At 42.5% G+C, this 19520-nt stretch overlaps 1 protein-coding gene across 3 annotated transcripts in view; it reads right to left on the bottom strand.

Annotated features, from left to right (window-relative positions):
* Window positions 1–645: 645 nt before the first annotated feature.
* The window catches only part of LOC147105300 (bcl-2 homologous antagonist/killer-like), a 60871-nt gene continuing 41996 nt past the window's right edge, over window positions 646–19520 (bottom strand). For all 3 annotated transcript variants that reach the window (XM_086011529.1, XM_086011530.1, XM_086011531.1), the window contains exons 5-6: window positions 12295–12475; window positions 646–6413 (exon numbers count right to left, since the gene is read on the bottom strand). In XM_086011529.1, the coding sequence (XP_085867655.1) occupies window positions 6309–6413; window positions 12295–12475 (286 nt within the window). In that variant the 3' untranslated portion in view covers window positions 646–6308. The remainder of the gene's footprint in view (window positions 6414–12294; window positions 12476–19520) is intronic.

Raw genomic sequence — 19520 nt, 5'->3', positions numbered from 1 at the left:
TCCCTGCAGAAATCCAAACAAGCTCCTCTATCCCCCCTCTCTCCTACCCCACCACCACCCCAAAAAGTTTACAATAATCTACAGAAAAGCATGGTGTGATGTTTTAGATGTTAAATATTGACAGCTAGTGTAAAAATGGTAAATGCATCAATAGCTGTAATATTCTCCATTTCTAATCTCAGATGTTCAGTTACAGCCACCTTGTAGTCATAGCTCTCTCATACAACTCAGAAATGTCATGATACTGGGATAAATATTTTGCATCAAGGTATGGCAAAGGTACCTTCCATTACAAAAATTCCAAGCCATGATAGCCCTCAGTAGAACAGGGATTTGGAACCAATAGCACTTCTCATTGTACTCCAATTGGATTAGTATATCCTCCATTTTGTGTTCAACATCCTCACCAACAGGAGACAACCTAATATCTGGGAAGAAAGATTTTCTAAAATATAAAATACATTATGACCTTTAACTGCTGGGTATCTTAATATAATTTATTCAAAATTACATGTGGGTCAGTAGAAAATCAAAATCTAAAGCCTTCAAAATGAAGCTTCCTATTCGTCAAACAAGGTGAATGGCAAAAAGTTAAATTTGTATGTATTGTGAATGATCAATTAATATCATGTGAATGGGCAATTAATATCAAGCGTAACTTTTAATCAGTGCAATTGCTTCATTCATTTCCGTTTACAGAACCAGTAAATTCACAAGCGGACCCAGGCAAGGTCAGGAATCTTACCAGATCTATACTGTATTTGGTTCGAGTGAAATGCCCGGTGAAGTCACAGAAGGAGGGCATTCAGCTTATCAACCAAATTAAGCAGTCTCTTCAAGAAAGGATTACCAGTCAAAAGACAACATTGTGTAGGATTACTTTTGCATTTTTGTAATGCATGGTTTTATTTCACTGTACAAACATACAACTGACACTTGCACCTCTCTCCTTTCCCAACACAAAACAGAGGAACATGTAGTCAGCTATAAAGCATCACAGTTGATCCAAGTTTTATTTCACATGTATTAGATTGAGGGAACATACTTGTTTGGGAGTGTATAACATCACATGTATTCTTTTAAGTTTATATATCTTTTAAAAAATTTCAAAGTTGTTAATTACCCATCAAAAGGTTGAAAGTAGCCCAACCTGAGAGCAAGAATGACACATTGATCAGGACACTTCTGCTCACACGAGAGCAGCAAATGTAAAATATAAAAGCTGGAAAGTACTTTTCATAACCATACAATGCTTAAACAGTGCCATATACAGATCAGAACAATGCATTGTAATATATGGCATACCATGATACTAATTGTACATTTCCAAAATAAGTTAAAGGCAGATATTCAGCAAAATTGAAATAAACCTTTCCTGCAACCAAGGGGAAATTAGATCACAACTATGCATTTGTACAGCACACAAGGAGGGCCGTGATTGTCACTTTGGTCAATGTTGTACACAATGCCAACACCACAATATTACTAATCAGATTTCAGTATCTACAGACAAAAACTGAATAAGGATGAGAGTAAATTTGTTTCCATAATTTTCATTAATGTATCAACATTGGGGGAAAAATTGACTACAATTACTAAAGTCTTACACAAAAATACATTAAGAGCCAAAATGTTTCAGCTTCATCTTCTCCCAAATGACCATTTCTGTCTAAATCTCTTAGTCCTGCCCAGAAAGATCACAGTAGAAATCTGATACACAATCAATTTGCACTTTATTACCCCCACTGTGTGCACTGCAAGTAAAGCTTGATGCATCACAAGCATAATTTCAGCAAAATTCTAAGAACTATGAAAAGCAAAACCAGATTTAAATTGCACCAAACCGTTGAAAACACATAAAAAAATTGAAAAACAGGTAAAAATAGCCTATTTGGACCTTTTTCATTATGTCCTCAAATGGTGCTTTTGTGTAGCACTGGCAGAAGCCTGGAAGCAAGTTTCCAGCACACACTCATTGCCAAGGAAAAGTGTTTACGTACAGTCTTTACAAAGGGAAAACTGTACTTACCAATAAACCAAAAAAAAATCACTGGTAAATCAAAGGTTTACTATTTGTTCAGAGCCCTCCAGAAGAGAAAGGGGAGGGGGAGATGGAAAACACAAGAGTAATGATGTAACAAAAAAGACAGAAGATCCCAGAAAAGTTGATGCCATTACCTTTGTCAATCTACAACAGAATCTACTTCTGGTCTACTGGACCTGATGAACTATTTTTTTTTTTTTTAAAAAGTCCCCTGAAAAAAACTGCTCAATATAATTTAGCACCAAATCAAATTCTATAATCCTTTTCTCTTTGGTAAAACTTGGATTTTTAAATCTGGACTACATTGCATAAAAACCAAGCCTGTCTGCATGTCAACCAGTCAAATGTAGTTACAATTCATTGTGTGATTTGCAATGTATTTGATAGAGGAATATGGCACTGTATTTGAAGTAGGTCTTAGTTATGTTGTAGACAAAAAGTTAAAGTTCAGATTACTCATGAAAACAAGCAGAAATACATAGTCTAACCCGTTTTTTAAAAAAGCTAACAGTTGCAGTTTTTAATACTGGAGGTAGTGTCTCAATCCCATCATCTTTAGCTATATTTAAAATGATAGATGCTCCCACCACAAAAATTCACACCTCAGCACACATGAATTTTGATTGAACAATCTTCCAAACATTTTAAACAGTCATTCTCTACATTAAATACAAATAGGAAATCCTTCCCAGTGGCACAAGAGTGGCGCATATTGGACAGACAATAAGAACATGAACAATTGTGCAATATTCCTTGTAAACTGAACTGGTTTTCCAGCGACATTTGTTGTTCTACCAAAATTCTCAGATGGGATTTTTGTTTCGTCCACCAATTTTCAGCCTTCTCCTGAAGACACCGATTCGTTGCTAGGGATATTCCCACATACACTAGTCACCCTCCAGTAGCCAACCTTAGTGGTTGTTACTCTTGATAGCAAGTGTCAGCAGGCTATCTGACTGCTCCAGGGGTGAAGGTGGGAGAAGGCTTTAGAGCCTGCATCACAAGCAAGCTTGATCCAGTCCACACGCACACAGCTCTCAACCCAAAGGCACAGAGCCCGATTGTAATGCCTCTGTTACTGCCCTGCCAGAGATCAGGAATTAGACCAGAGGTCTTCTATAGTCTGGCTCATCCATTCAATGTCTAAACTCACTGAGCTATTGGGGGCGGGGGTCGATCAGATGGAATGCTTAACCATTACACTCCACTTCATTTGGAATTTGACAGTTCTGTCTCACTTCCATCTCTCTTTCCTTATAATAAATGTCTAATGCATGTTATGTTTAAATTAACACATCACTGGGACAATATGGAATGCAATCATGGAGCATCAACTTTGAGTAAAACTGAATTACTGTGCTGTATCATTCATTCACTAGGAAGTCAGACAAGTGTCTAACACCAAGTGTTCCCTATCATTTAAGACTATAGCCCTAATGCAGAATGTGTTCCTCTGTGTTCTGGTGATATTATAGTCAAAATTCCTTAGCTTATAGGGCTTCATGTTCCATTCATAAAATATAAACTACTGTACTGAAACATGTATACAAGGACACGCTCCCTGAGACTCCACGAAAATAACCAGCAGAACTTTGTTCAGTTTAGAATTTAACTAGCATTCATTGAAGAGCTCACCAAGTTGTGAGAACTATGAAGTTTGAGGTTTACTTTCATTGAGTTTACTGAAAGATGCCTCATATTGTCACAGATAAAATGTATTTTACCATCTTTGTCTCAAAGATTATGGGCAAGAATAATAATTTTTTTAACAACTGAATGCGCGAGTCCACAACAGGTAATGATAGAGAGAACATGGTGGGTTGGGCTCAAGCATTATACTTAAGGTCAACTAACAGATCAGAGACAAAACCTGGGGCCTTCTGGTCTGTACAGTTTTGTAGCACATCAGGAGATACTTTTACTTACTGAGCCAATGCAAGGAGCAGAAGCTATCTGCCCAACCCCCCCCCCCCCCCAGGTGAAGTCAGGTTACCTCTGTGGGCTTGGATAGCATAGCATGCTTTGATCACAGCAGCCATAAATCCTGTCCATGTGTGCACGCACAGTTGCAACGGGAATAACTGGAATGAGAGTACATACCTACAGATGTGAAGATCCAATGATCCAGTTTGTTTTACGATGTCCTATAAACAACAAGCCACTAATTTTCACCATCCCACAATAGCAGAAAAGCTGGAAGGTCTACATTTTGGTTCAAAGATTAAACCAGAGACTGTCCTTCTCCTTCAATTACCTGTCGAGGAGTCTTTTCAAATGATTAAACAAATGTTCTTAGGAAATTAAACCTGCTCTTGGAAGGTACAGATTTCTCACAAAATTGTTAATTCTAAAAGATTTTTTTTAAAGCATGGCTCTGAGTTAAGCTGCAAATAACTCAACTTAAAATCTTTAGCCAAGTTCTAAAACCCTGTATGCAAATGATTTCCTCATTATTGGCAGGAAACAGTGGGATCTCAGCTCCAAACACCCTTCAGCCATTGTGCCGGATGCCAACCAGCCCCATTTTGAAAATGGGAGTAAAACACAAAAAGCCTTCAGCCCCATCCAAAGTATCAATTCTCCCTTTTGTTCAATTCTTATCTTCGGGGGTGGCTTCCTCCAGCCAGGACAGTCTGAGCAAGTTCCTCAATAACAGTTCCATAGTAGCTGACATGATCATTTTCAAATGTACACTCCTGTGTCAGATAGATAGATATCCAAAAATAGAATTTTCAACCACCGTTTTTAAAGCTAATATTGCAATAAAAATAGATCTAAATTTTACTCATAACTTATTTTATTTTGTCCACCCATTCTTTTAGCCTCAACTCATTTTTATCCCTTGGATCTTTTCCATTCTAACTTCTTTCCCTTCCTTGCATTTTTGTTTCTTCTCGCCCTTCCCCCCAATCTAATGATTTTGCTCCTCGGTGCAGATGAAGCTGCTCTTAAGTTTACACATCAGTTTCACCTGGGCTGAGTGCTTACACAAACTATGCCCATTTCAACCTGCATACTGCTATGCCGTGTTTCCCCCAAAACTGCAGGCTGTCTTCCCTTTGTGCTGGTGCTTGTTGTTTGATAAGCCCCAAAGATAAAGTGCCAGAAGGCCAAGGGCTAATCAAGCATTTGCAATGAAAATGATTAAATTGATAATTGTACAAAGGCCAACAGGTTGTATTTTCCCCTTTGCAACTTTATAATATCTGCAATCAGAAAGTGTCAAACATACATAAAAATAGCAGGCTATTTAAAGTCCCTTTTTAAATATAATCATCATTTATCCTGAGGGCCCCAAGTTTACATGCAAAACCTCCAGGACTCTTCGAGACATTGATTCGTCTCAGCAGCACAGTTCATCAGTATCTAAATTCACAGACTGCTACTATTCCCTAAATGCAATGCGATTTCAAACCAGGTTACAAACAATTCACTGATTGCAAATATCATGGGACACTTGCAGTACTGGGATGTCTCAACCATCTAAAACACAATTCCCATGTTGAACATAGACTCCTAGTTTTGTCACAACTGCATGCCAAGTCATTTTTGATATGTGAATTTAGATTCTGCTGTATACGCTACAGGGCTGCCTCCTCGAGTGTAACTGTTCATATACAATAAAGTATGCAGTACATTAGGATAGGAGTCATATAGAAAGTGCATTACAGTGAGGAGTGTATTTTAGAGAGGACACTATATAAGTGTTCTTAGTGAGAGCCACAAAGAAGGGCTCCAGGTGTTAAAGCAAGGAACAATATGTTCTGCTAAAAACAAAACTCTCTATGTACAAAGATGAATGAATAATTGCCTTGTAGTTAGTAAATACACCAAGGCTAAAATTTTCATACATCACACTCGCAATTTGTTTTTAAACATACAAAATACTCCACTTGCTGGCCATGGCTCCATGACTCAGCATTATAAATGCTGTTCCTGCAGGAACAAGATTCACTCGAGGAGATGGAAACCAGGGGTCTTCAGGTTTGCCAGCACGGCCTTTAAAGTGAGTTATGCGGCTACAACAGAGTGCAGTAGCTGGGCTTCTATATTAGAATTGGGCTGCACAAAATGGTCCAGCTGAGAATTGATATTCTTTTATATAAAAATGATTACTGTTGCATTTGGCAATTTCACAAACGACAGCTGTAATTTCTTGTTAAGTAGCAAGTCTTCATAATTATGTAGATGTAAACTGTTGTCTAAAAGAATCTCTATTTCTACAGTCCAAGGCTAGAGACCTGCTCCAGCGAAGATCCGTGTATTAAGATTTGTAAAACTTGTGGACCACGAATACACCAACCAGAACTATAGCAAGAATCCCAAACATCCACTTGACATAAATATTATCTAACTCCAGAGCTGCCACCTGTTGAGAGAAAGAAAGAAATGCATTAAATAGATGTCTTTTTACAGAAATAATGTTAACTTTCTTTGAAGAGAGGCAGGAGGCTAGAAGGTAGAAAATGAATCCTACAAGTGCCCCATAAAAGACAACTTGCACTTCAGTCAGCATCACAAGATAGATAAACTGTACACACCATACAAAACACATGGGATATATTTCATTTACAGTATGAAGTCAAACATATTCATAGGCAACTCAAAAGACAAAAACAATTGTACATACTGGAAATCTGAAACACAAACAAAAAAGGCCCAATCAGCATCTGGAAACAGACAACGTTAACGGCCCGGAATTTGCAGTCCGGATGAGGGCGAAATGTCAGCGTTCACCATCATTCCGCCTTTGAAACTGACCACAACTTCGGGATTTGGCGCATGCGGAATTCCTGAAGTTGTGGTCTATCATTCACTGCTCCGACACAGGCAGCGCTGTGCCCCTCTCTCCACAGAGCCAGCAACCAGTGTAATCTCTCAAATCAGGGAAACTGATGAAAACTTCGGCCCTTCCGTTGTAATTACGCTGTTAAATTCCCGGCTAAAAGTTAGACCCAAAGGGATTAGGTGTAACTAGCAGTCAATACGCTGTTAAAACCCCAAACAAAGGTTATGAGCCTGAAAAACTAACTTTATTTTTGTGCAGTGTGAAATTTATCCATTTAATAAAAATTAAAATTTTTAAGAAACCTTAAAAAAAGTAAATTTTTTTTTTAAAGTTTGTTCCAATTTATTTCAGGTTTGCCTTTTCCCATGTGAGAGTCTCAATTTTAAAAAATTAGAATTTTAAGAGCTTACCCACTTCCTTATTCGCTGTCTATGAGAATTCTGCATTTTGATTGGCTATTTAGACAGCTTGTTGACATCACAACAACTCGCACAAGGGGATCCCCACTATACTCACCAATTTGAATTGAACATTGGAAAACCCAAAGTTCTTGACACAGATCGCAAGATCTTGGTGCGAAGCTTACTTCGGGACCGAAGCATTCGCTTCAGCGCTGGCTGCAAATTCCGGGCCAATGTCTCATGCAAAGATGCTTCATCAGGGCCCGTCTTGATAAAGGGTCACTACATTAGCCTACTTTTTTTATTAACAGACACTTTAAACAAGCAGAGGAATCCTGCAATGTCACAGCTATGTGGGACAACCATTGGTGCCTTAATAACTTAATTATCCCTCATGTCTTTACTTAATTAACTTCCAGGCATACCAGTAAGGCTCACAAATTAAAATTTGTATTAATGGAGCGCCTTTAACGTAGTAATACAATTTCTAGTGTTCTGAGCAGTATTCCTTTAGAGGTAAAGAACACGGAGAACTCAAAATGCAAATACACTTAACACTGATTCGACCTTAAAAAAGGAATAATTTTGGATAAATCACCATTTTTCTATAATATTCGCAATGTACAGCATTAAATAGATCCTTTACCCTTTAACCCAATGACAACCATTGCAGAAGATAGTGATTTTCTAACTTACTTGGGATAAATTCAATGTTAGATGTCCAAAAATACTTCCTACATGGTTTTACATTATATAAAAAAGTCATTGCTTTCTCAATAGCTGACCTGATTTATTCAGTGAGCAGCTGATATATACAGGTGAGGAAAACTCTAGGATTAATTCCTCTTCTGTGTTGAGTTAGCTGATCGCAGCTGCCACGGGAGTGCTAAAATTGGCTTCAGCATTCCTAATTTAAAAAGGGTGGGGAGGAATCATATGCTGCTTAAAAAAAAATTGTTTATGGGATGTGGGCATCGCCGGCAAGGCCAGCATTTATTGCCCATCCCCAATCGCCCTTGAGAAGGTGGTGGTGAGCTGCCTTCTTGAACCGCTGTGTGGTGAAGGTACTCCCACAGTGCTGTTAGGGAGGGAGTTTCAGGATTTTGACCCAGCGGCGATGAAGGATCGGCGATATACTTCTAAGTCAGGATGGTGTGTGACTTGGAGGGGAACTTGGAGCTGGTGGTGTTCCTATGCGCCTGCTGCCCTTGTCTTTCTAGGTGGAAGAGGTCGCGGGTTTGGGAGGTGCTGCTGAAGAAGCCTTGGCGAGTTGCTGCAGTGCATCTTGTAGATGGTACACACTGCAGCCACGGTATGTCGGTGGTGGAGGGAGTGAATGGGCTGCCAATCAAGCGGGTTGCTTTGTCATGGATGGTGTCTAGCTTCTTGAGCGTTGTTGGAGTTGCACTCATCCAGGCAAGTGGAGAGGATTCCATCACAGTCCTTACTTGTGCCTTGCAGATGGTGGAAAGGCTTTGGGGAGTCAGGAGGTGAGACACTCGCCGCAGAATACCTAGCCTCTGACCTGCTCTTGTTGCCACAGTATTTATGTGGCTGGTCCAGTTACGTTTCTGGTCAATGGTGACCCCCAGGATGTTGTTGGTGGGGGATTCGGCGATGGTAATGCCATTGAATGTCAAGGGGTGGTGGTTAAGACTCTTGCTTGTTGGAGATAGTCACTGCCTGGCACTTGTGTGGCGCGAATGTTACCTGCCACTTATCAGCCCAAGCCTGAACGTCGTCTAGGTCTTGTTGCATGCAGGCACGGACTGCTTCATTATCTGTGGAGTTGCGAGTGGCACTGAACACTGTACAGTCATCAGTGAACACCCCCATTTCTGACCTTATGTTGGAGGGGAGGTCATTGATGAAGCAGCTGAAAATGGTTGGGGCTAGGATACTGCTATGAGGAACTCCTGCAGCGATGTCCTGGGGCTGTGATGGTTGACCTTGAACCACCACAACCATCTTCCTTTGTGCTAGGTATGACTCCAGCTAGTGGAGGGTTCATCCCCCCTCCCCCAAAATTCCCATTGACTTCAATTTTACTCGGGCTCCTTGATGCCACACTCGGTCAAATGCTGCCTTGATGTCAAGGGCAGTCACTCTCACCTCACATCTGGAATTCAGCTCCTTTGTCCCTGTTTGCACCAAGGCTGTAATGAGGTCGGGAGCCGAGTGGTCTTGGCGGAACTCAAACTGGGCATCCGTGAGCAGGTTATTGGTGAGTAAGTGCCGCTTGATAGCACTGTCATTGACACCTCTCTCAATCGCCTGCAAAGTGATGAATAGACCGATGGGGCGGTAATTGGCCGGATTAGATTTGTCCCACTTTTTGTGGACAGGACATACCTGGGCAGTTTTCCACATTGTCAGATAGATGCCAGTGTTGTAGCTGTACTGGAACTGCTTGGCTGGAGGTGCGGCTAGTTCTGGAGCACAAGTCTTCAGCACGACAGCCGGGACTCATAGCCTTTGCAGTATCCAGTGCGCTCGGCCGTTTCTTGATATCACGTGGAGTGAATCGAATTGGCTGAAGTCTGGCTTCTGTGATGGTGGGGACCTCAGGAGTAGGCCTATATGGATCATCCATTTGACACTTCTGGCTGAAGATGGTTGCAAACGCTTCAGCCTTGTCTTTTGCACTCACGTGCTGGGCTCCATCATCATTAAGGATGGGGATATTCATGGAGCCTCTTCCTCCCGTTAGTTGTTTAATGGTCCACCACCATTCACGACTGGATGTGGCAGGACTGCAGAGCTTTGATCCGATCGTTGATTGTGGGATCGCTTAGCCTTGTCTATAGCATGCTGCTTCCGCTTTTTAGCATGCATGTAGTCCTGTGTTGCAGCTTCCCCAGGTTGACACCTCATTTTTAGGTATGCCTGGTGCGGCTCCTGACATGCTCTTCTACCATCCTTATTGAACCAGGGTTGGTCCCCTGGCTTGATGGTAATGGTAGAGTGAGGGATATGCCGGGCCATGAGGTTACAGATTGTGGTGGAATACAATTGTGCTGCCTCATGGATGCCCAGTTTTGAGCTGCTAGATCTGTTCTGAATCTATCCCATTTAGCACAGTGGTTGTGCCACACAACACGATGGAGGGTGTCCTCGTCTGACTTCGTCTCCACAATGACTGTGCGGTGGTCACTGCTACCAATACTGTCATGGACAGATGCATCTGCGACAGGTAGATTGGTGAGGACAAGGTCGAGGTTTTTCCCTCGTGTTGGTTCTCTCACCACCTGTCGCAGGCCCAGACTGGCAGCTATGTCCTTCAGGACTCGGCCGGCTCGGTCAGTAATGGTGCTACTGAGCCACTGTTGGTGATGGACATTGAAGTCCCCCACCCAGAGTACATTCTGTGCCCTTGCTACTCTCAGTGCTTCTTCCAAGTGGTGTTCAACACGGAGGAGTACGGATTCATCAGCTGAGGGAGGGCGGTAGGTGGTAATCAGCAGGAGGGTTCCTGGCCCATGCTTGAAGCCATGAGTCTTTATGGGGTTAAGAATCAATGTTAAGGACTCCCAGGGCCACTCCTTCCCGACTGTATACCACTGTGCTGCCACCGTTGGTGGGTCTGTCCTGCCGGTGGAACAGGACATAGTGATGGAGGAGTTTGGGACATTGGCTGAGTCATACCCACAGAATCTGAAACATACCTATGTCAGGCTGTTGCTTGACTAGTCTGTGGGACAGCTCTCCCAATTTTGGCACAAGTCCCCAGATGTTGGTGAAGAGGGCTTTGCAGGGTCGACTGGGCTAGGTGTGCCGTTGCCGTGTCCGTATCTGGTGCCAAGGTCAATGGCGGGTGGTTCGTCTGGTTTCATTCTTATTATTGTGTTTGTTACAACAGAGGGCAGTTAAGAGTCAACCATATCGCTGTGGAGCCAGACCACGTAAGGATGGCAGATTTCCTTCCCTAAAGGACATTCGTGAACCAGATGGGTATTTACGACAAGTCGTTGAAGGTAAGCATGCAGGTGCAGCAGGCGGTTAGGAAGGCAAATGGTATGTTGGCCTTCGTAGCAAGAGGGTTTGAGTGCAGAAACAAGGATGTCTTGCTGCAGTTGTACAGGGCCTTGGTGAGACCACACCTTGAGTATTGTGTGCAGTTTTGGCCGCCTTATCTGAGGAAGGATGTTCTTGCCATGGAGGGAGTTCAGCGAAGATTCACCAGGCTGATACCTGGGATGGCAGGAATGACCTATGAGGAGAGATTGGGTCGATTGGGCTTATACACACTGGCGTTTAGAAGAATGAGAGGGGATCTCATTGAAACTTATAAAATTCTGACAGGACTGGACAGACTAGATGCAGGAAGGATGTTCCCGATGGCCGGGGAGTCCAGAACCAGGGGTCACAGTCTAAGGATAAAGCCATTTAAGACAGAAATGAGGAGGAATTTCTCCACCCAGAGAGTGGTGAACCTGTGGAATTCTCTACCACAGAAGGCAGTAGAGGCCAATTCATTAAATATATTCAAGAAGGAGTTGGATATATTTCTTAAGGCTAAAGGGATCAAGGGATATGGGGAGAAGGCAGGGACAGGGTACTGAATTTGGATGATCAACCATGATCGCATAGAATGGCGGAGCAGGCTTGAGGGGCCGAATGGCCTACTCCTATCTTCTATGTTTCGATAGTTTCATTACTGATTCCAGATTTATTAACTGAATTTAAATTTCCCAGCTGACATGGTGGGATTTGAACTCACGTCTCTGGATCATTAGTCCAGGCCTAATCCAGGATTACTAGCCCAGTGACATTTCCACTATGCTACCGTTCCAGACAACCCTAGTTGGAAGGTTGCATCTGTGGATATAAGGTGAAGACTAGACTGGGCTAGGCTATGATGAAATAAGCCTGCTGACACTCACTGTCAAGGGCGATACACGAAGAATGCCCATTTGGGACAAGTACTGGAGTGCATCCAGCATGTGCAACACCACACTTCAGGAGAAAAGAAAAATGATAATGAAAAAAAATTGTTCATACCATTCAACAATTCTTCATAAAACTACAAATTAACATTTGAAAACAAGCAATCTACTCACCCAGCCTCCTTGGGCTGCAATCCACTGTGCAATTCTATTTCTCAAAACAAACTCAGCAATGAATTTCGCGATTTGACTCAGGAATCCCTTCATACCCTTCTGGAAGACGTAAATGGCCATTCGATAGCCAAATCCCAACAGAGCAATCACACGGCCCCAGTTTATGCCACTTTCAAAAAGCCTGCAAGGAGAATGTACAATGACAGCATTATCCTCAAATATTGATTAACCAGAAAAACAAAATTAAATACAGAACTTTTAATACAGACCGCAAAATCATGTTGCCCACGTTGGAAAATATGACAGTGCTCCAATATACATGTTTTTGTAGCTGTTATTTTATCGTGCTAACAAATGTAAGTGAGTAAACAGAGTTACATAATCCCCTACAATGGTTATCTGATGTGCTCAACCAGGTTCATGTCAGACTTGTTGACTCAAATGAGATATATACTAAGGTCCACCAAATTTTACCAAATCTCACTAGTTCTGAGCTGTTTAATCTTCACTCAATAGCTAAAACTTTAAAATCTAACTTATTCAGTATTTGGTGCTTGAATAAGCAGTCTTATTTTCTATTTTTAAATTGTTGAATTTAACAATATCACAGCATGATTCCAAATAAGGTAATCATAGCAGCTGCAGCAGTTAACACCTGAACTTGAGCTTTATTTTAGGATGAAGTGTTGTTGATTTAAACCAACTTTCCCAATATTCTCACTGAAATTCACCTCTGGAACTTGGCAACTCTTCTCTAACCCACCTTGTGCCAATTTGTCTTTCAGTTGCCTTTTCCCTTATGGAGAACCCTCAAAAGCTCTTGCACATCAGCCGCTGCAGGTTGAACATGCTGCCTTATAATTGCACGTGTTACTGGCAGTTTAGACAAAACAATGGTAATCATCTACTGTCAACTGCAGTCAGGCTGACATCAAGCACTTATGGACCAAACAGAAACTAACTAACCTAACAGCTTTGGGGGGGGGGGGGGGGGGGGCAGGGGGATGCAATGGGCATTCGTGAATCACTTGCCATTCCAACTTTTCAGCTAGTAAAACAGATGTTTGGGCTATTCCCAGCTTTTTGTTTTTAAAAAAGTTGCACTGACAACTTAACAGCTATGAACTCCAGTCAGAGGTTTCTTTGTTGCAATTAATCTTAACTTTAATAAAAAGGATGGAAAAGGAGTACAAGGCAAAATGAGAATGGGTTTACCTGCCCTTTTGCTGTTGTAAAGCAATAATAAACTATAGTAAAGAACCTATAGTCCAGCATCCAAAGGAAAGCAGAAATAAAGGATAGGAATGACAATTAGACAAGATTGAACAGTTAGCATCAGTATTGACAACTGTTGAAGAAAATTAAAACTGTGCGCTTATACCTTATATTTTTCGATCTTGAAATTGCGGTTTTATTTTGCTGCACTGACTTATTTTTAAACATGGTTCTCTCCTGTCGGTGGTGACTCATGCGGAGCACTGGCAGCCCTCCATTACCTCACCCAAGTAGCCACTCTTCACACATGAGCCTGGACAGTGAGGGGCAGCATACAACTCAACCACAATGGGGAAATTGCAGGCAAACCCAATTCTGTCCTCTCCAATATACCAATATGATTTTGTAGTACAAATTCAGAGATCAAGACTGGCCCAATTTTAAAAAAAGCTTGCTTCAGATCTCCTGTTCTCAGCTTCAGCTCAGTTATAACTGCCAGAAATGCCCAAACTTAAATAAGTTGAACACCTGAATACTTTGGCCAATCCCCAGACTTGAATTTTTGGTAATGTTTCCTCTTCATTTCCCTTTTTGAAGTTATCAAGTCTGCTGCTAGGTTGTGGTTCCACAGGCGATGACCACTCTTCAATACCCCGCCTCACTAACCATTATTGATGTGCAAGCAGTCAAGTGCAACGTCCCATCTTGGTGAGATCAGCTAACCCAAGATGGGATTGAAAGTGCATGGCTCAGCGTTTTAAAAAAAATCTCTTAATCCACAGGAGAGCCCCAAGACTTTTACAACTGTTTTGACAATTTTGGCGAATAAAGTAATTAAGCCGAGTTAGAAAGAAAAGCAGTTAGATTGATAGATTAAGTTCGTAAACAAGAAACCTGCCTGAATTTCAGTAAGGTTTAAACTTTCACAATGATGTACAATTTGAAATCCTAAGTGGCAAGGATTTCCACATTTCAATATTACCAGGCAGTGTTACATTTGCCTTTAGCTGATGCTGGCTGCTGTAAGGTCCATGACTGGTAGGTTATAGAAATCACAATGTACACTACTTTAAACAAAGTTTGAAACTTAATGAGCAATTCAAATCATTTGGTAGTAGGTCAGATTAGAATACTTGCATCATTCATTGGTAATTCTTGATCGGAGTCAGGTTACTTCCAGACTACCGAATCTGTTTAAATATCTGCCCACCCCCACCCCAAATTCTATAGTGGCGAGATAAAGAAACATGTGCTTATGTTATTTTATGCAGAAATTTAAGCTACAGCTAAAGAGGATACATTACAAAGACCAATGGAATAAGACCAATGGAATAAGAATTATATCCCATAGATGGGCATAAAAAGAGAGCACAGAATATATATTGTAGAAAGATGAGGAAACACAAGCCACAGCAGTACTAAGTTATGGATCTAGGCTGAGTGTGCAAAATGCAAGTCATTTAGCTATGTGGAATTAAAATACATTAACACCTCAATTCAATACAAAAGTTAAAACACTAGATTTTAAGATTTTTATATTTTGAATTATGGAGCTTAAAATTCAGTTCAGTCCGGAGAATCACTTCTGGGACATTTTTCTACTTCGACCCAAACAGTCCCAAACACTTTCCATTGGGGATAGAGGAAGAGGAAGACAGCCTTAAAGGTAGAGTTCAGTAACAAATGTCAAAATAGCAAAAGCACGTTAAGTTATAAACTGCAACTCTCCCTCTCCAGTCTCCTCCACCCTCACCTCTGATAACAAATGTGAGGAGCTCATGGACTTCTTTGTCTCCAAGATTGAGACCATCCATTCAGCTACCTCTGTCACTTCCCTTCCTTCCCCTAGCCCACTGGGCCAAACTTCCTCTAAGGTTCCTCCCTGCCCTAGCCCTGAACTCACATCTTTCTCCAGTTTCTCTCCGATCTCCCCTCATGACCTCTCTGCGCTCATCTTGTCTATGAGGGCCACCTCCTGCTCCCTCGACCCTATTCCCACCAAACTGTTGACCACCCAACTTCCTTTTCTGGCTCCCGTGTTAGCTGATACTGTTAACGGTTCTCTCTCCTCTGGTACTGTCCCCCTCTCCCTCAAATCTGCCGTCATCACCCCTCTCCTCAAAAATCCAAACCATGATCCCTCTGTCCTTGCAAACTACCGCCCCATCTCCAACCCCCCTTTCCTCTCCAAAGTCCTTGAAGATGTTGTTGCCTCCCAAATCCATGCCCATCTTTCCTGCAACTCCATATTTGAATCCCTCCAATCAGGTTTCCGCCCTTGCCACAGTACAGAAACGGTTCTCATCAAAGTCACAAATGACATCCTTTGTGACTGTGACAAAGGTAAACTATCCCTCCTCATCCTTCTTGACTTGTCTGCAGCCTTTGACACAGTTGACCACTCCATCCTTCTCTAACGCCTCTCCACCATCATCCAGCTGGGTGGGACTGCACTCGCCTGGTTCCATTCTTATCTATCTAATCGTAACCAGAGAATCACCTGCAATGGCTTCTCAAATATTTTGTATCAGTCTTTACAGTAGAGGACACTAAAAATATCCCAACACTGGACAAACAGGGGGTTATGGGGGGGGGGGGGGGGGAGGAGGAGGAGCTAAACACGATTAAAATCACTAAGGAGATGGTACTTGGTAAGATAATGGGACTTAAGGCGGATAAATCCCCTGGACCCGATGGCTTACATCCTAGGGTCTTGAGAGAAGTAGCGGTAGGGATTGCAGATGCATTGGTGGTAATTTTTCAAAACTCCCTGGATTCAGGAAAGGTCCCAGCAGATTGGAAAACTGCTAATGTAATGCCCTTATTTAAAAAGGGAGGTAGACAAAAGGCTGGAAACTATAGACCAGTTAGCCTAACATCTGTGGTTGGTAAAATGTTGGAGTCCATTATTAAGGAAGCAGTAACAGGACATTTGGATAAGCATAATTTAATTGGACAGAGTCAGCATGGTTTTATGAAGGGGAAGTCATGTTTGACAAATTTGCTCGAATTCTTTGAGGACGTAACAAACAGGGTGGATAAAGGGGAACCAGTGGATGTGGTGTATTTGGACTTCCAAAAGGCATTTGACAAGGTGCCACACAAAAGATTACTGCACAAGATAAAAAAAATCACAGGATTAGGGGCAATATACTGGCATGGGTGGAAGATTGGCTATCTAACAGAAAACAGAGAGTTGGGATAAATGGTTCATTCTCGGGTTGGCAATCAGTAACAAGTGGTGTTCTGCAGGGGTCAGTGCTGGGACCCAAACTCTTTACAATCTATATTAACGATTTGGAGGAGGGGACCAAGTACAACATATCCAAGTTTGCCGATGATACAAAGATGGGAGGGAAAGCAGTGAGTGAGGAGGACATAAAAAACCTGCAAAAGGACATAAGACAGGCTAAGTGAGTGGGCAGAAATTTGGCAGATGGAATATAATGTTGGAAAGTGTGAGGTTATGCACTTTGGCAGAAAAAATCAAAGAGCAAGTTATTATCTAAATGGAGAGAAACTGCAAAGTGCTACAGTACAAAGGGATCTGGGGGTCCTGTCCTGGTGCATGAAACACAGGTTAGTACAGGAAACTCTCGACTTACCGGCACCTAAATAACCGGAAATCTCGGTTAACCGGCAAAATTCAGGAGTAGGTTCAGGTAAGTTTTACTTCATATTGTACTTGCCTTCCTCGATCTGTTGCTGTGCAAGGGTGTGGCTGCAGCTGTTGCTAAGCTACAGAGACGCTTGGAACTTGTGGCCATTGTTCTGCACCTGTTGCTAAGCAACAGGGTTTGTTGCTTTATACGGAGCTCTCAGCTCTCCGTATCTTTTACTATAGCTCTCGGTTATCCGGAATTTTTGATGAACCGGCACCACGTCGGTGCCGGATAAAAAAGTGTTTCCTGTATGCAGGTACAGCAGGTGATCAGGAAGGCCAATGGAATCTTGGCTTTTATTGCAAGGGGGATGGAGTATAAAAGCAGGGAAGTCTTGCTTCAGTTATACAGGGTACTGGTGAGGCCACACTTGGTATACTGCGTACAGTTTTGGTTTCCATATTTAAGAAAAGATATACTTGCTCTCGAGGCAGTTCAGAGAAGGTTCACTCGGTTGATTCCGGAGATGAGGGGGTTGACTTATGAGGAAAGGTCGAGTAGGTTGGGCCTCTACTCATTGGAATTCAGAAAAATGAGAGGCGATCTTATCGAAACATAAAAGATTGTGAGGGGGCTTGGTCGGGTGGATGCGGGGAGGATGTTTCCACTGATGGGTGAGACTAGAACTAGGGGGCATAATCTTAGAATAAGGGGCTGCCGTTTCAAAACTGAAATGAGGAGAAACTTCTTCACTCAGAGGGTAGTAAATCTATGGAATTTGCTACCTCAGAGAGCTGTGGAAGCTGCAACATTAAATAAATTTAAAACGGAGATAGACAGTTTCCTAGCTGATAAGGGAATTAGGGGTTACGGGGAGCGGGCAGGGACGTGGACGTTGAGTCTAGGTTCGGATCAGCCATGATCCTATTGAATGGCGGAGCAGGCCCGAGGGGCCGTCTGGCCTGCTCCTACTTCTTATGTTCTTATGTTCTTCCTGCTCCCGCATCATTACCTCTGGTGTCCCCCAAGGATCTAGCCTTGGCCCCCTCCTATTTACATGTTGCCCCTTGGTGACATCATCTGAAAACACAGCATCAGTTTCCACATGTACGCTAACGACACCCAGCTCTACCTCACCAATTCTTGTCTCGACCCCTCCACGGTGTCTAAATTGTCAGACTGCTTATCCGACATATAGTTCTGGATGAGCAAAAATATTCTCCAATTAAATATTGGGAAAACCGAAGCCATTGTTTGCGGTCTCTGCCACAAACTCCGTTCCCTAGCCACTGACTCCATCCCTCTCCCTAACATCTGTCTGAGGCTGAACCACACTGTTCGCAACCTTGATGTCATATTTAACGCTGAAATGAGCTTCCGACTGCTTATCCGCAGCATAACAAAGACCGTCTACTTGCACCTCCATAACATCACCCGTCTCCGCCCTTGCCTCAGCTCATCCGCTACTGAAACCCTCATCCATGCCTTTGTTACCTCTAGACTTGACTAATCCAACGCACTCCTGGCTGGCCTCCCACATTCCACCCTACGTAAACTTGAGGTCATCCAAAACTTGACTGCCCGTGTCCTAACTCGCACCAAGTCCCGTTCGCCCATCACCCCTGGGCTCGATGACCTACAATGGCTCCCGGTTAAGCAGCGTCTCGATTTCAAAATTCTCATCCTTGTTTTCAAATCCCTCCATGGCCTCGCCCCTTCCCTATCTCTGTAATCTCCTTTAGCCCCACAACCCCACCCTCCCAAACCCGAGATATCTGCGCTCCTCTAATTCAGCCCTCGAGGATCCCTGATTATAATTGCTCAACCTTTGGTGAACGTGCCTTCTGTTGCCTAGGCCCCAAGCTCTGGAATTCCCTGCCTAAACCTCTCCGCCTCGCTACCTCGCTTTCCTCCTTTAAGATGCTCCTTAAAACCTACCTCTTTGACCAAGCTTTTGGTCACCTGCCCTAATTTATCCTTATGTGGATCGGTGTCAAATTTTTTTGTCTTATAATACTCCTGTGCAGCACCTTGAGACGTTTTACGACGTTAAAGGCACTCTCTAATTACAAGTTGTTGTTGTTGAAGCACTAATAGATACACAAGACAATGACACCTAATATCTTAGATGTGAACACTTGCTTACCTCTGGGAGAACAGGCTCCCAGAGAAAGTATGAGTTGGGGATCCTTTGAAATTATTAGAAGGGAGTTGTATGTATATGTATTGAAGGGATATTGACTGTTATATAGACTGGTTGAATTTCTTTCCTGGGGAGGTAGGGAAAAGTACATTGAGTTCCTTAAAATAGTGGATCAACGAGTGGTGGCAGGTGAGAGTCTGTGATAGAATAATCATACATGGTCTCTGGATGGAGTGGGTTTGCTGGACCAAATGTTCCAAACATTA

This window comes from Somniosus microcephalus, chromosome 18, assembly GCF_052327205.1.
Source record: "Somniosus microcephalus isolate GS21.2 chromosome 18, FLI_Smic_1.0, whole genome shotgun sequence".
Taxonomy (NCBI): domain Eukaryota; kingdom Metazoa; phylum Chordata; class Chondrichthyes; order Squaliformes; family Somniosidae; genus Somniosus; species Somniosus microcephalus.
Note: the sequence above shows the minus strand (reverse complement) of the source record. Positions and strands in the feature narration are given on the sequence as shown.